Below are 17563 nucleotides of genomic sequence, written 5' to 3'. Positions count from 1 at the left end.
GCCTCTGCCCCCACAAGGGGGGTATTTTTTACAGCTTTATATCATCTCTTGAATACATATATGCTTGTCCCTTTCTTTCCTGTGACACTGCCAGGGCTCTGGTATAGGTCCTCATCACCTCATGCCTGGTCTATTGCAGCAGCCTTAGGATTGATCTTCCTGCCATAAATCTCCTTTCTTTAGTCCATCTTCCACTTACTTGTCAAAGTGATCTTCCTAAAGAGCTGGTCTGACCATGTTACCTTTCCTCCGTCCTACTCAGTAAATTCCGGTGGCTCCCTATAACCCAGAGGATCAAAAATAAAATCTTTTGTTTTGTGTCCAGAGCCCTTCATAACTTGCTCTCCCTTCCACCTTTCTCTTCTTCTTACACCTTAGACCTTATTCCTCTCTACATAGTCTATGATCCAGGGACACTGGCCTTCCTGTTCCTGTTCCTCAAACAAGACACTCCATCTCCTAATTCCAGGCATTTTAACTTGCTGTCTCCCATGTCTGGAATAATCTTTCTTTATCTCTGCTTTCTGGCTTTCTTTAAGTCCCAGCTAAAATCCTACAGGATTTTAAAATTCTACAGGAATCCTTTCTTGATCTCCCTTAATTCTAATGCCTTCCCTCTGTTGATGATTTCTGATTTATCCTACATATAGGCTGTTTATACATAGTCATTTGTATGTTATCTTCTCCATTAAATTGAGCTTCTTGAGAGTGGGGACTATTTTTCCTCCTTTCTTTGTCTCAGCACTTAGCATAGTACCAGGCACATAGTGGGTGCTTAATACATGTTTATTGACTGACTGTGCAGATGCAAACCTACAGGAAGATTAGAGAGATGAAAGTTTCTAATAAGTTTGGAGTAGGCCCTAATGACAACATAGTGAAATGGGGTTCATGTGGCTAAGAGTAAATGATCAATCTTTCAGAATTTCAAAAATGATTAAGAAATGGTCTGGCAGTGAGAAATGGTAAGGTTAAGGCTTAGTAGCTTAGGGAAAATATGGGTATTATGTGCATTGATGTACTTTTTATCTCTGTTCCAAATTTACATGGAAATTGCCCAGTCTCCGTTTTTTAAAGCCAATAGTCTAAATCCTAGTTATTTGTGGCAGGGAGGGGAGGGAATGAGGCAAGGATAATGTGAAGAAGTGAAATCCTGAGATCAACAAAGTTTATTTTGTGCAACTAATTTCCTTTCTTTCCATACCTTGTCAGTGGAGGTGGAATGTCATGAAATGATGAAAAATATATCTTTCATAGAATATCTTCAAATGCATTTTAGCAAATCTTTGATGCCCATGACTTTTAAAATGACATATCATGTTGAGCTCAGTAAGTGGTTTGACTGCAGTGACAAGTCAAGATGTTCCACTTAAAATAATTTTTTAAGGAACCAAAACCAGTGGTTAAGGAAGGACTTGAAAGAAGAAAAAAGATTGCTTTAAAGTGTTAACTGAAAATATTGGAAACTGCCTTTTAAAAATAGTTTTTTAACTAGTAGCAAAATGAAGGCAACTTTTAGCTAGTGCTTGGCTAGTATTTTATCCAGCTATCTAGCAAGCTAGCTATGGTTGGCCATCTTTATCAAATGAAAATTACAGTATTTATGATGCTCCACCATTCTTCTAAAAGCCCCATCCAAATTCTTAGGTTTTGAAATCAGTTGCCCTTTCCAAAGAAGGGAATGTATATAAAATAATGACTGAAACAAAAAAGCAGAAGCTACTTAAAATAAGACCTAGTTGTTTGGTATTTGACCAAAGAAAAAAAATTGGGAGTTTCAAATAGAACATTTTGTTTGGTCAAGAGGGTTTTAGGGATGTGACCAAAAAAAAAAAAAAAAAGTCGATGCTATTAAGGATTTAGGGAATTAAGATTTAAAGAGTTCTGACTTGCATAGAATGAGAAAGAAAAAACAAGAGTAATAGAAAGGCTAACTGAAGAGAAAAAATTATGTAGTTCATGAAAAGAGTCAAATTAATATGAAAGCAGCAACAGGCCAGTCTTGGACCAGCCTTAATTTATACTTCCTTCCCTTCTTTCCTACACTTCCCCCATCTCTTTGCCCTTTCTGAGCCCACAAATAAAAAGAGAAAATACCCATTATGTTCATTACTTTGATTTAAAAGACATGCATTTTAAAGGTAGTTTTAATCTGTATGAGTTCCCAGCACAAGAAAGGTGAAAATAGAATTATCACTGTATCTTTTTCAAATTCTGATCTATTTTGTTAAAGGTTAGTGAAGATTATATCTTTCTGAATTACTTTTAACCCAGTACAGTATATCCTGTTTTAAAACTTGCCCTGTTCTGTTTTGACACTGTATAATTAGAAAACACACTTAAGTTTGGACTTCATCGGTAACTGGAGCGGTTGAGTCTTGTACCTGTTTGTCTGATCAGTGATTGGCTGAAGCTGTTGCTAAGCTTGTTTCTTTGTTCTTGGGCAAAGTTAAAAGTTGAGTGTGACCTATTTGAAGTGCATCCTGCTAGTCTTGGCTGTGCTCTGCTCTGTCTCATCTATAGACTATAATTCTTTTCAGTGTTTTTCATATAGTTTCAGTATGTCTTTTAAAAAACCATTAGTTTGTGAATTTATTTTGCAGGGGTTTTTAGTTTTAATTTGTATATCGTGTGTGTGTCACACACACTTCTGTATTGCACAGTTACATGTTTTGGGTTAATCTGATGAATCTATATAAACCCTTGACTCTGTTGACATAAAGTAAGCTTAAATTGTCAGGTAACACATTTAAAAAGCTTGGCTTATAAAATAAGTTCAGAGGATGATAAATTCTTTACTAATAATTTTTGAAATCCTTCTATATTTGGATTTTTTTTTTAGTAGTGTGCATGTGTTTATTTGCTTGTGAGATGATTGCAATGTAAGATGTTTTTTCACATAGTTATACCCTGGTACATTTCATGTGTCTTGGTGATTACATGTTGTTCCTTGTTAGTTTTGAGTAGCACACGGGCAGAGCAAGTGGAAGTTCTGCTGAAAAACTTCAGTCTCTTTGAGGAGTGTTAGAATTCCAAAAATAATGCCCCTCCTGGGAATTGCATCATCTTAGTAATTTTGTTTTAGGCAGCTAGGTATCCCATGAAAACCTGAGTTCAAATGTGGCCTCAGATACTAAATGTGTGACCGTAGACAGGCAATTTAACCTCTCTGAGCCTCAGTTTCCTGATCTATAAATTGGGGATAATAATAGTACTTACATCTTGGGTTAGTTGTTAGGATCAAATGAGATGATATTTGTAAAGTACTTTGAAAACCTTAAAGCCATATATAAATGCTAGCTATTATTATTGTTATATTTCTTACTCAGTCCAAAAGAAAAAAAGAGATGTTTGGAAAAGATTCTCTCAGGAATCTCTTGGAATCATTTGAAGCTTCCATCCCTGAGGGCTTCTCTGGGTTTCTAAGTCTGGTCCAAATCCTGAGTAGATCGGCTGCAGGTTGGAGTGGGCCCTCCAAGTCTGCCCAGAATACCTAAGGTTGAAATCTTAGAAGTCATTGGGAAATTATAAGATTTGGTTCATAGAGTGGCAGATAATTAGGAAGAGGACTGAGATGAAATTAGGAGACCTGGATGGTAGTGCTGGTTCTGTCAGTAACTGTGTGATTGAGCAAGTCTCTTAAAGTCTTAGAGCCTGTTTTCTCAATGGTAAAGAATTATTTGCATTACTGTCTCACCAGGTTTTTCTGAATACTGAGGAAAGCACTTTGTATATCTTAAAGCATTATGTAAATGTGAGTTGTGATTCTGTTTTCATTTATTGGGAAAATGTCAATATTGGTACAGTTTAGTTCTTCCAGTAAAATAATTGGTCACTAAATAATGTTTCACATTTAGAATATTCACAGCTAGACTAATATTTATAAAAGGGTATGTATATATATAAACTGTGTGATTCTGAGAACTCTTTTCTATCATTCTGCCATTCTATCTGCAGAAGTGATAAGGGTTCTGAGGACTATTTAGTATTTTTCTTTAGTTCATGGGTTGCCAAAACCAAAAAATTCTCTTCTAGAGGCCTGCCTATTGATGCGGAGCCTCTCTATACTTAGCTAGACTGAGCCTTGGTTAGTAGACATAGTCTGTTGTCACCATACTTGATGCCTTTTCAGCATGATAGGATCTAGGAAAGCTTTCAGAAAGCTGGTGTAGCCTTTGAGATTGCTGGGTCACCCCCAAATGAAGATGAAGCATCATAGTAAAAAATGTAAAGACAAATATGACATGTTCCCCATGATCAAGGAGCATATAATTTGTTAGTTCAGCCTTTTGCTGGGCAAATTGTAAACACTTAATAAACAACAAATTGATTTGTTGGACCTTCTTCTCAATATAATGACTTGTTACTAGTTATATAGGTAAAAGCAAAATTTAAACAAAACAAAAAAAAAAGGTGGCCAGAAAAATCAGGTGGCCTAAAGAGACTGCTAGAAGTTGTGAATGCCCAAATTGTAAATAACAGTCTTTAAAATAGCTGGATATTTGTTTTTCGGTAAGAACCTTACTCAGGAATCCATTTTCATATGTAACAAACCTCACTGTGGAGAAATTCTCTCTATATTACTTAAATTCCTCTTATTATTGATTGAGCTTATTCTATTTTGCTTAATGGAGATAAAGAATAAGATCTTAGTACTCATTATAATGCTATTAAAATTATACTTCACCTACGTTATGGATTCAGTGACATTTTGTGAGCTAGCCTCAGTCTCTTAACAACCATTTATAACATGACAACTATAAAAAAAAAAGAAGCATTCTGAAGTTCCACACAACTGACACTGAAATTTGGAACTCAAGTGTGGGAGACTCCCTGTATTTCTAAAGATCTGTTACAGAAATTTTCAAATGCTGTATGCTATATGTTTATGAACTTAGGAAGAAAAGAAAACGTAAGCAATGAACAGAAGACATTTCAACTGAGCACGAGTGCTAATGTCGTCAACAACAAATGTAAAGGAAACAGTGAAAAAACAAAAAAACAAAAAAAAAAGATAGTGACTGAGAGAACAACATTAAACAAAGGTCAAAGTGCTGAAGGATCAAAATGTACCCAGAATTTAATGCTGAAAATGGAAAAAGTGCTTAGTAGACAAGATATATATATATATATATATATATATATATAAAACAGGAAGATATCAGTGGAGGAAGCAAAATCTGTACAAAATTAGTAAGCAGAAGTAATCTTATGAGCCAGCATTAATACTAAATGAAATATTTTAGGTGACAACGGAGAATTTCTCCAAGAAATGTTAAGTACCACATGAAATCGAACAAATTCAACTCCCAGTTATTCTTAAAATATTAAAATCTTTTTTTTCATTTAAAGATATTTCTCTCTTTATTTTCCATCCATTATTAACCATAACACTTAACTAAATTAAATTAGCTTATCTCCAAGTATTCCATGTTTCAGTATGAAAATTCCTGTGGAAAAGTTTTGAGAGAACCCAGCATCTACTAAATGGTTCATATAATCATAGTAGTTATGAAACTGAACATAAAGGATTCAGCCAAGTCTCTCATTAATAAGAACAATAAGAAAAAAGTTCTTACCCTCTTATGTCTTTATAGATCAGAGACCTCTCTCTTTCCAAGAAATGACAGGCCTTCAATAAATTATATATTTCCCTGTGTGTTAGTATTGTTCTAGATGCTATGTGGAGAATTAATACTAATGAAGTATGGTAGAGATATATGGTCCCTTCCCTTAAGGTGAAGGAGCTAGATACAATTCGAGGAACGATGGATTTGGAATTAAAGGGGTCTGGGTTCAGTCACAGTTCTGCCACTCATTATCATTACCTGTGTAGTGGTAACAACCTTTCTGGGCCTCAGTTGTAAAATGAGGAGTTGGACTAGATTCTTCTGGGCTTCTTGTAGGTCTCAATCTAAATCAAGGGATCCTTTGGTCCACTGAGCCTCTACAAATTCTGGCCTATGCCATTCAGATGATACCAGATTCTTCTTTCTTCAGCAGTGAGGCATTATGCCAAATTGAATTCTCCAGTATAACATGATTGCTTACATACAGACTTATATTAACTAGGGAATTCTAATAGGGGTCACTGAGTTTGACAAATATCATTGTGGAGGTTTCCCAAATGACGTATTCTGTCCAAGGCAACTGCTAAATTTTGGAGTCAGGATCTGAGTTCATTTCCTAGCTCTGATAGTCACTACCTATATGACCTCAGGAAGGTCATTAAACTTCTCTGTGCCTCAGTTCCCTTGTTAGTAAAATGAAAGGATTGAGCCCTCTTCCAGCTCTAAATCTTCCAGTATCAGACAGGATAACAAGTATGATGTATACCTCATCTTATTCCCACATGAATTGATCTCCTTTGTTAGGTCTGTCTGTTTTCAAAGCCTTTGTTCCAAGTAACTTGGAAAATATGATTGTTTACTAAAGTGATATATACTTAAAACATTGTTCTTAAGTTTTTATGAAACAGCGTTATGTCTGGGTCATAACAAGTTTGGTCTGTGATAATGGACTGGTTCCAGTACATCTTATTGGTTAAGTTCTCCAGGTTTTTTTGAGGTATGCATTTATATTATGAGGATTTGTCATCAGTTAGTGCATGAAGTATAGTGAGCTTTTGGTGGATAATTCTGTCTACCAAGTCTTGTCTTGCTAGGTATTCTCTAGGTATTAAATTTTTTACAGTTTGTAGTCATGTCCTGTCTACCATTTCCTTGCATAATTTACTTTGATCCCTAAGTCTGAACTTCTTTTTTTTTTTACTTTTTCTATTTTTTAGTGAGGCAATTAGGGTTAAATGACTTGCCCAGGGTCACACAGCTAGTAAGTGTCATGTGTCTGAGGCCGAATTTGAACTCAGGTCCTCCTGACTCCAAGGCCGGAGCTCTATCTACTGCACCACCTACCAGCCCCTAAGTCTGGACTTCTTAAGGCTAACTTTTCTGTAATATCCAGTGTCAGTAACATAGTTGTGAATTGGCATCATAAACCCTTCCATTTCCTACAAATCCATTTGTATAACACAACCATTTGTTCAATACTTTTTTGTCTATTTGGATGTGCCCATGGAGGGCCTTTTGATTTCATTATTGAATCTTATCGTTTTCATCAGCTCCTGAGGTAATCAGTGTTTGATTATATTTGGCAAATCTAATTATGCAGATCTGTATCAGCCTTTAGTATTGTAGAGTGCAATGATATCTGCTCATTCCATTATTTCTGTGGGTTATTTAACTGCTTATCATGAGCCCTAAGTATGTCCATCAATCTTCTGTCTCCTTTTTGCTGAAGAATTGTTAACCTTTCTGTAGCTGCCTTCAGGTGATAGGGCCTTAAGTATCATTGGCTCTAAACGAGTTTTTACTATGTAACTTTTCAGGTCTTTTTCAGTCCACTTTACAGTACTGAAAGTATACATTTAAGACTGATAATGTATAGGTGTGAATTACTTAAAAGTATTTTTTCCTTTGATTTCAGGACTTCGGCACTTTATTGTTTTCTACCAAAGCTTTTTTTTAAATATGTTTAGGCTCACAAAGTCGTGCATAGAGGAAACTAAGGTATTTTTAGGTATTATCTTCATTTGAACCTTTCATTCCTCCTCAAACCTCTCATGGCTCTGCCTTCTTTCCCCTGCCCTTTCAGCTGAGAACTTTGCCTCATATTTTTATAGAAAAAAATGAGGCATTAAGCTGCCTCTTATCCATCTCCTATCACTCAAGAGATTTCTTCCACTGTCTCCTCTTTTATCCTGTCTCACATGATGAAGTGGCCTTACTTCTTTCCAAGGCTAACCCCTTTTACCTGCTCAAGTGATCCCATTCCATCCTGTCTCCAACAGATTGCTTCCTCTGTTATCTGCATTTTATCACTCATTTTCAATTTCTGTCTATTTACTGGCACATTTCCTACTGCCTATAAATATACTCATGTCTCCCCTATCCTCAAAAAACCTTTTCTTGATCCTTCCATCTCCCCTATTATCCTATATCTCTTCAGCCTTTTGTAACTAAACTTCTTAAAAAGGCCATCTACAATCTGTCTCCACTTTTTTCCCTCTTACTCTTTTCTTAACCTCTTACAATCTGGTTTCCCACCGTATCATCCCAACAAAATTTCTTTCTTCCACATTTAGTAATGGTGTCTTAGATGCCAATTCCAGTGACCTTTTCTCAGTTTTCAATCTCCTTGACCTCTTTGCAGCCTTTGACACTATTGATAAGCCTCTCCTCCTTGATACTCTATTCTCTCAAGTTTTTCAGGACACCACTCTTTTCTGGATCTTCTACTGTCTATTTGACCACTCCGCAACTCTCTACTGAATCCTTATCTAGATCACACACACAGGTTCTGTCCTGGGTCCTCCTCTCTTTTTCCTCTATTACTGCTTTGCTTGGTCATTTCATCAGCTCCTCTGGATTTAATTACCATCTCTATATTAATGATTTTCATCTACCTACCCTGCTCCAGCATCGCTGCTGACTTCCAATTTTGCATCTTCAGCTGACCTTCAGACATCTCAAACTGGAAGTCTTGTAGACATTTTAAACTAAAAATGTCCAAAACAGAACTCATTATCTTTCCTTTATAAACCCTCCCCACCTCCTACCTTGCCTACTGTAGAGGGCAATACCATCCTTCCAGTGTCTCATGCTCTCAACCTAGGAATCATCCTGTATTCCACACTATCTTTTACCCACCAATATCCAGTCTGTGGCCAAGGACTGCCAGTATTACTTTGCAACATCTTTCATGTAAGCTCTGTACTAGCACCACCCTGGTGAGGCTGGTGGGTCTGCCTGCCTCAAGTCTTTACACACTCCAGTCCATCCTCCATTCAGTCATTACAGTTAGCCCTTCCACATTGCAGGGGTTAGGGATGTGGTGCCTCCTGCAAACTGGAAAATTTGCATAAAATTTTTTGACCTTCCCTTCATACCAGAGAAGATGTCTGAATTTTTTCTTTTTCTTTTATGTGTGTTTAGGACCTTATTGTAAAATGTGGTTGATATTATACAATACTATACATGTATTTTATGCATTTCTGAGTTTCTAAACTTTTTATGTCTGCTGCCCTTTCCATGTTGTCTTCAGATTCCACAAAACTCCCCCAAAATTCCCATTTAATTTCACATGCCGACCCTCCATATATCCAAACCTTAATGGGGAAAGTCATGATGTGAAGGGATAATTGTAATGTGATTTTTCCCAAGCACACATATGATCATGTCTCACTCATTACCCCCACCACCACCCAGACTCCAGGATTAAATACAAAATCCTCAATTTGACAAAGATCTTTATAACCTAGCTTCTTCCTATTTCTCCAGTTTGTTTATACCTTATACCCAGATACATACTCTTTGATCCAGTGACAGCTGGCCTCTTTGCTATTTCACACATAAGTCAATCTATCTCTCTTGGCTCCCAGCATTTTCTGTATCCTGTATCCTCTGTATCCCCCCATGCCTAGAATGTTTTCCCTTCTCATTTCCACCTACTGATTTCCCAGGCTTCCTTTAAGTTCCAATTAAAATACCATCTTCTACAGAAAGCCTATCCTAAACCCTCTTAATTCCAGTATCTTTTCTCTTTTAGTTATTTCTCATGTATCCTATAGATTGTTTGTATGTATTTGTTTGCTTATTGTCTCCCCCTATTAAATTGTAAACTCCTTGAGAACAGGGACTTTTACCTTTTTGTATCCCTAGCACTTAGCACAATGCTTGAAAATAGTAGGTGCTTAATAATTGTTTATTGATTGATTTATCAAATGGTGTAAGGTGATGTACAAATCTCAAAAAGAGGTAACTAGGTGGTATAATAGATAGAGCGCTAGACCTGGAATCAGGAAGACTCATCTTCCTGAGTTCAAATCCAGGCTCAGACACTGACTAGCTGTGTGACCCTGGTCAAGTCAATTAACCCTGTTTGCCTCAGTTTCCTCATCTGTAAAATGAGCTGGAGAAGGAAATGGCAAATCCCTCCAGTATCTCTGCCAAGGAAACCCCAAATGGGATCACAGAGAGTCAGATGTGACTGAAATGACAGAACAAACAAACCTCAAAGGTCTAGGGACACTGGTTCAATAACTATCAAATTGGTAATAAGTTGATCTTTATTCCTAGGACTTTTTGGCACACCCTTTTTGTTTCTGAGTCAAAATATTTGTTTTCTTATTGGTGTATATAGATATTCTTAGTGATATATACTTTGAAATTCTTTCTATAAAGTATATACACATGTAATTGGCCTGTAGTTGGAGTCATGTTTTAATAATACATAGATAATCCATTCTATAAAGAAAGATGGGATCAGCCTTACAGATACCCAAGATAACTGCCTCACTAGTAATCCATGTATGTCTTATTTTGAAGCTTTTGAGCTGAGAATTATTGATTTGTTCTGCCCTGCCCCCATCTTATTTCACAGAAAAGTCATGTCAACTCTTTTCACAAAACAGTGTTGTTCATTATATTTAGAGCACAGAAGCTTATGTTCTTCATCTGATCCAACTTGTATTTTTGTTATGTTGGACTTATGATGATATAAACAATGAGAAATTCTTTACATTCTCCTCATTTTGTGGGTTCTGTCTTGCCTCTGATTTGTTTTTCAATCCTCTGTAGTAACCTTTCTGACTGATGTTCTGTTGTTTACTTTTTTCTTTGTGCTGGTTTGCCTCCAAGTATTGCTTTTGACTTTTGCTGTAGAACATTTTTTTGTTTTCTGCTTTCCTTCCTTTCTTTTTCTTTCTTGTTGCCTCAGTTGGACAGTATGTCAAAACAATTTTACTACCACCCACACTAACTAGATGTTGATATATTCTTTAAGTACCTTTTTGCATATTTTCTTCAGCTTTCTTAAGTCATTTTGGCCATAGTGGTATCTAAAACCTGGATTTATGAGAATTCCTTGATAGATTTCCCTTTCTTTTTGTAGTTCTGGCAATAGAACTAGCATATACTGGTAGCACCAGCTATTATACTGTTGTGTGTAAGTCCTGAAATATTTTTATACTTTCTCTTAAAAACTGTGGGATAATATAGTCCAGGATGGTTATAGGAGATGCCAGCTTTTAAAAATTACTCTTCTTTGGTATATAATTTGTGTCATTAAACTCAAAAGGCATTTTCAAAAATCTAGTCTAAGTATACCCATTTCCTTTTCAACATCATTTGAAACATTGGTACTGTTTTTGCCTTGCATTTCATTGTTAGGATTAATTTCTGAAGTTTGCATTATGTAAAAACTTTCAAAGATCTTAGGTTCTTCCATTTTTCCTTTTTCAGATTTTAGTAACTACTTAATTCCATTACTTATCTTGGCTATCCTAATCTAAACTGAAAGATGGAGTTATTTTTCCATGATTGCTCTGAATTGGTTTGCACTGAAAACCAATGTTGTATAACATGAAACTGGAAATGCCGTTGACAAAAAAAGCCAAATGAAACCTTTGGCTATCACTTTGAGATCTGTTTCCAGTTTTATTATGATTTAGTACTGGCACATAATGAAAGTATTCATGTCTTCAATCCATTTCATATCTACTCACAGTTTCCCAATTTAATAGTCACCATCTTCTGAACTGAAGCGTTTCCAGCAGGTGGGGTATGGATATTTCTGATTTGATCTGCTATATTTTGCCTTCTTTTGTTCCCAGAATATAAAGGAGTATCATTTATCTGCTATACTGTGTCACGCTGATCATTTTGATGCTTTAGAACATGCAACCCTATGATGCTTGGAGAAGCAGTTGAAGGACACTGACCAGGGTACTAATCCAATCAGGGAAATGGTCAGAGCCCAGTTCACCAGAATATTAGGGTTCCTGCCAGGCCTTTATAGCTGCTACCATAGTTGCCTCACAGCACATGATGTGCCTGGTACTCTGACTGCTATTCCCCTACTTTGACATTCCCCTCTCTTACCTCCTATGGCATAGGCATTACTTTGAGGGAGCTATTATAATTTATTAGTTCGAAAATGTTTCCATGTATATTACTATATTTTGTCTGTGTCTAGACTGATGAATTTTCATTGTTAAAGGGAACACCTTCAGAGGAAACTCCCTCCACCAGTGCAGATCCACTCCTCCTCAGCAATGTTGCCTAGCCACTGAGATGTTAAGTGACTTGCCCAGAGTCAGAGTCAGTCTGTTGATAAGCATTATATTAAGCACCTGCTGTGTGCTGAGTACTAGGGATACAAAGGAAGACAAAAGACAATCTCTATTCTCCAGGAGCTCTGAATCTAATGAGGGAGACTACCAATAAACAAATATGTACAAACAAGTTTATGTATAGGATAAACAGGAAATAATTAACAGAGGGAAGGCACTGAAATTAGGAAGGATTGGGAAAGACTTTCTATAGAAAGAATAATTGGGACTTAAAGAAAACCAGCAGGCATGTAGAGGAGGGAGAACATTCCAGCCATGAGAGACAGTCAGAGAATAGGAGCAGAGATGGAGTGTCATCTTTGTGAAATAGCCAGGGTCACTGGATCAAAGAGTAGATGAAAGGAAAGGAAGTAAGATGTAAGAAAACCAGAAAGATGGTGGGGGGAGCAGTTTGGTTATGAAGGGCTTTGAATACCAAACAAAGGATTTTGTATTTGATCTAGGAGATAAGGAGCCATTGGAATTTATTGAGTATAGGGGTGACATGCTTGGACCCATGTATTAGGAAAACTTTGGCAGCTGAATTGAGGATAGACTTGAGTGAGTAGCCTTGTGGCAGGCATTTCAACTCGTAGGCTATCACAATTGCCCTGGTGTTAGCTGGCAAGGGCCTGCATCTGTGTGGTGGCCATAGTAACAGAAAAGAGAAGGGGACATATTCAAGAGATGTCACAAAGGCAATAGATTGACTGGGGCGGGGGGGGGCGGATACCAGAGGTGATAGTAGTGAAGAGTGGAAGATGATATCTAAGTTGTGAACCTGGGGAGCTGAGAGGATGATGGTAACCTCCTACTACAATAGAGCCATTATGTGTTAAAGGCAGGCCTTTAAGCCAGGTCTTCATCAAGGGGAGTTATTTGCTGTGCCATTAAATCCTAGGTGTGGGGTCCCATAAAAAACCAAGTCTAGATTATAATGATTATAGTTCAAAATTATGTTTTCTATGTCTTCTTTATCCTCCGTAAGACCTAGCATAGCAGTAGCAAACCATAAACAATAAATACTTGTTAGCTTGGTAGTGATCATTTCCACAGATTATTGTCTGTTGGTTATGTTTATTAACAAGTTTGGGGGAAAATCTGGAAGAAAATCAAACTCTTTATTTGACATTTTAACATAGTTACAATATGGAATACATTTATCTTTGCCTAATATTTTATATATGCACATTTTTTTGAACATGGAAATGTGGGTAAGGTCAAAGATATGGTATAACGAGGTAATGAAGATGGCAAATAAAAATCTGTTCTTCCATTCCTAACATGTAATTCTTTTAAGAAAGTCCTCTAAATAAGTCTGAAAAGTATTTGAAGCACAGATCTCTTTTGGCAGTTTAGGACCAAGTAAAAGAAGATGATGAACAAAACATAAGAAAAACCTGTCACCACAATTTCTACAAGGCTCCTCTCTTTGTCTCTAATGAACATTCTTACAGTTAGGTGAATTGATGGAGATGTGTAATAACATCCTAATCAGAGAGATTAGGATTTATAATAAGCAATTCGCTTGTTTTCTATATATTTTAGGTTAGATTCCATGGGCAGCCATATTCTTAGGTCTGCCCTAAGAAATTGGTATTAATATGGTTTCCCATTCCTCCAGAAAATGAGATTCTTTTGTGTCTTCTCATCCATGCTCTATATTCACACATACTCTTTGGTGAGAATTTTTGTCTTTTTTTTCCCCACTCTGCCAGTTCTGCCATAGACTGTACGTGTTAATTCATGGATGTTTCATTGTCAACCTCAAAACAAACTACTACATTTAGCCTTTCTAGAAAAGATAACAGTTATTGACCGAGATTATTATTGACATACTGTCATTCTATCTTTGTTCAATGAATAATTATTGAATGTCTGTTATGTACCCTCTCAGTGCACATAAAAGCATATGAAGACACTAAGTAACAGAATTTTAAAGTAGAAGCAATTTTTAATGTTATATATATGTGTGTGTATTCATTTAGAGAAAGATATATAGACAAAATGAAATACATTGGAAATGTATTTGAATTTACTACTTCATTTATAATGTGCCTTCATTTTGACAAACAAAAAGAAATAGCCATGTTTTCACCTATTCCTTTAAAACATAGACAGTTTACAAATTCCTAGGCTGAAAGAGTTATTTAGTCTGTTTCTGAGTGAAAGACAGTAAAACTGCCATTTACTAGATCTAAAACATATTCAAATTTTGAGTCCTTCTACCATTTTGGTCCCTAACTTACTGGGCTACCTTATGCTACTCTTTTAAACTTTTTTTTTCTCCAAAATTGTAATACTTTACACCCACTTTTCATCTGGCCATGTAAGTATTGAAAACACAGTGCTTGAGAAAACAACCACCAAAAAAAAAAAACTACCTTAAAAGTTTATCTCCATATTTCTTTATTTTTGTCAGTGTAGTCCTCTCCAACTTGGTAGATGGTCTTTAACTGTTTAGACTAAACCAAAAAAATCATTCGTCTTTGGCTAACCTGGTGATGATTTTGCCAGAACTTAACTAGTCTGATTCCTGCCATTGCCGGGCCCTTGCTTATAAATTTTTTCAGCTTGACAGGACCTCCTCCACTGGCAGAGCATTTAAGATTGACATCGTTTCGACCCATTGCACTAGTAGTAAAGTGGAGGAAAGGAGCCGAAATATTTGGGTTACATATTAAACAATTTCAGTGACTTACTCTAGGTGAGGTTTTTATATCCCTTCCTAAATTCATCATAGAAGTACTTCCTTATTAATCAGAGATCTTGTGAAAGTAAATTAATCATTCGTGAAGCTTTGTATCCACTTGGAAGACCAGAGAATTCAGAGATCTGCAAATGCCCATCATCTCTTTGGGAAGACAATATTAATAGTTGCTGCCAAAAATAAATTCTAAGTGGAATCTAGGCCATCTTGTACCCCACTTTTTCCTGCATTTACTGGGCCATATGTCAGCTCTGCTGAAGTGGTAAAGAAGGGAAATTTCTGGTTTGCAAAAAGAACTTGAAAATGATTCATCCTTGGCATTTGCGGGTCAGACCAGATGAATACCGAAGCACTGGGTTTAGCCCCTCCAAAGAAGGTGCAAGAGTGGGCTGGGATGAAGAGAAGGGGGTAGCGCATCAGACCATTTTGGACGCTACCCTTCAGTTTGCCTGAGTGCATTCCCTGGACGGGAGAATCTGCTCGTGGCTTCTCGCCCCTCCTTCTTGAGTTGTTTTTGCCCTGGTGGTGTCGGACACTCCTGGACCAGCCAGCCCCTGTTTGCATCAGGGGGCGGGGCGCCCTAGCAGCCGCCCCTTCATTGGAGAATGGGGCTGTCAGCGCCCGGAGACAGAGGCGGGGGCTGCTAGTCTTGTTTGTTCCCGGCCGCTGGATGCCAGGCCCCGCCCCCACGCCTGGCGCTGGTGAATCCTCTGCGCTGCCTTGGACGGCCGCTGCCTAGTGATCTCTCGGCTCGGTGGCGGTGCGAGCCCTGGCGCAGGAGCAGCAGGAGCGGCGGCCCCGCTGCCTGCCGCACGCTCTCCCCGCTGCTGCCATTTGCAGGTTGGACTCGCGGGAGCCTTTCCTACACTGACAGTAGCCGAGGAGCGAAGATGCGCCTGGGGACGGCAGCGAACGCGGCGTACACGGCCACCCTGGCGGTCACGGAGTTGCTGGGCTGCAAGCAGTGCAACGGCAACGGCGGCGGCGGCGGCGGCGGAGGCGGAGGCGGCGGAGCCGGCGAGGTACCTGGCTGTGCCGAGCGGACCGGGCTGGTGGGCGGTGCGGACGCGAGGGGCTAGGCATGGAGTTCCGCGAGGGGGCCAGTTTGTGCGTAGCGGATTTTTTTTGCTGAGAGTCACGTCATGGCCCCTTAGCTCTGTCTCTGTTAAAACCCACACCGCTGCCCAAGCGCGTCTAACCCAGTAGTTCCTAAAGCGCCTGGAGACGGAAAGGGCCGGCCGGCATGGGAGTCCCTGGGCGGCCCGGGCCCGGCCCTGCCCGCGCCCGTCTTCTGGGCCAGCGGCACAGCTGGCTTCCTTGTCGGACCTGGCCCACTGGTCCAGTAAAGTGCTGTTTACCCAAGGTGTGATCATATATTTATGCCCTCCTCTAGCAAAAATTAACCGAGGCTGGAAAGTAATGTTGCTGTAGTGTGATTAATCAAAGCAAGCCTCCTTAAATATAAAAAAAACCTTCGAGACTGTCGAACAAGCCCCCACAAGTCCGAAGACCTAAAACCCTTGATCTTAGTAAAACACTATATGGAGTTTTTTACCTCATCCTTTAGTAGTGTTTGCTCTTCCACTGCCTTTTTCTTTCTATTTATGGTAGGTTTTTCCTGTGAATACCTTTGAATTATTTGCTTGAATAATTACTGTCAGTGGCAATCACTTGTTTATCTAAACTCTCTCTCCTGTCCCCGAGATAGTGTTTGGAATAGGCTGGCAAATTCAGAAATTCTGTTTCGGCCTAAAGTGGTTACACATGAAACTAGGGTGGGTGTATTGGTTAATACTGTTTGGAAGTAACCACATAACATGAGCAATAACACCATTGACAGACTTGAAGATAAAGGAGAGAGAGATTCAACTGGGGGAAAACTGCAGTTATAAATTTGAGTTGAAATCAAAATGCTTTTTGTTCTCAGTAATACTTGTTTTACCTAATCCAAGAAAACTATTTGAATCAATCTATTCCATGTAACTTTGTCACATAAAGAGACATAATTTGAAGGTAAATACCTATATTTATAAGATTATGTATCCATTTAAGTATTTGCTTAAATGGAGAGTACTAAACACTGTTAGAAAATTTTGTTTTCTCTGAGGATTATAGGAGAGTACTGAATACTTTCAGACAGATTTTTGTGGGTACATGACCAAACATGCCTTTTGTTGGACAATAGAACAACTTTAAAACATTTTTTCAGATGCTCAAGTTTTAGAAGTTTTTCCAAAAAGCAGAAACAACGATTGGTAAAGTATTGAATTAATATTTATAACTTCTGATAAAGGCTGTAGTAATATAGTTTATCATTTGAATAGAGATAGGTGAGCCCTTATAGTGCCCCTTTAAGTTTTCCTAATTTAGCCATATAAACTAGAAGCCAAGAGGGTCAATTTTGGATTCCAAATTGATTAGCGTACCCGTGGAATTGCGTTTTAAGGAAACAGGGGCTCTTTTACAGGTGTACCTCATTGTAAGCAGAGCCCAATGTTATGGGAGCCTGGATTTATATTAAAAATTACAGGTTCATAGTTTTTAAAATGGGAGATGCCCAAAGTCAGCTAGTACATCCCCCTCACTTTACAGCTCAGGAACCAAGTTGGGGAGAAATTAAATGACTTAATGTGTCATCCAGGATTCAAACCCAGGTCCTCTGACAAATTAGGAGGTAGTGATTT

General features: G+C 38.1%; 1 protein-coding gene across 3 annotated transcripts in view; it reads left to right on the top strand.

The window, feature by feature from the left end:
- The window catches only part of SESN1 (sestrin 1), a 132911-nt gene that overhangs the window by 90202 nt on the left and 25146 nt on the right, over positions 1-17563 (top strand). Inside the window, exon 1 of one of the 3 annotated variants that reach the window (XM_027855580.1) lies at positions 15656-15901. The exons of the other annotated variants lie outside the window; for them this stretch is intronic. Coding sequence (XP_027711381.1) covers positions 15770-15901 — 132 coding nt within the window. The 5' untranslated portion in view covers positions 15656-15769. Of the gene's footprint in view, positions 1-15655; positions 15902-17563 lie in introns of those variants that run through there. 3 annotated transcript variants of the gene reach the window in all.

Source organism: Vombatus ursinus, unplaced genomic scaffold, assembly GCF_900497805.2.
Source record: "Vombatus ursinus unplaced genomic scaffold, bare-nosed wombat genome assembly UNPS02000582.1, whole genome shotgun sequence".
NCBI classification, from domain to species: Eukaryota; Metazoa; Chordata; class Mammalia; order Diprotodontia; family Vombatidae; genus Vombatus; species Vombatus ursinus.
Note: the sequence above shows the minus strand (reverse complement) of the source record. Positions and strands in the feature narration are given on the sequence as shown.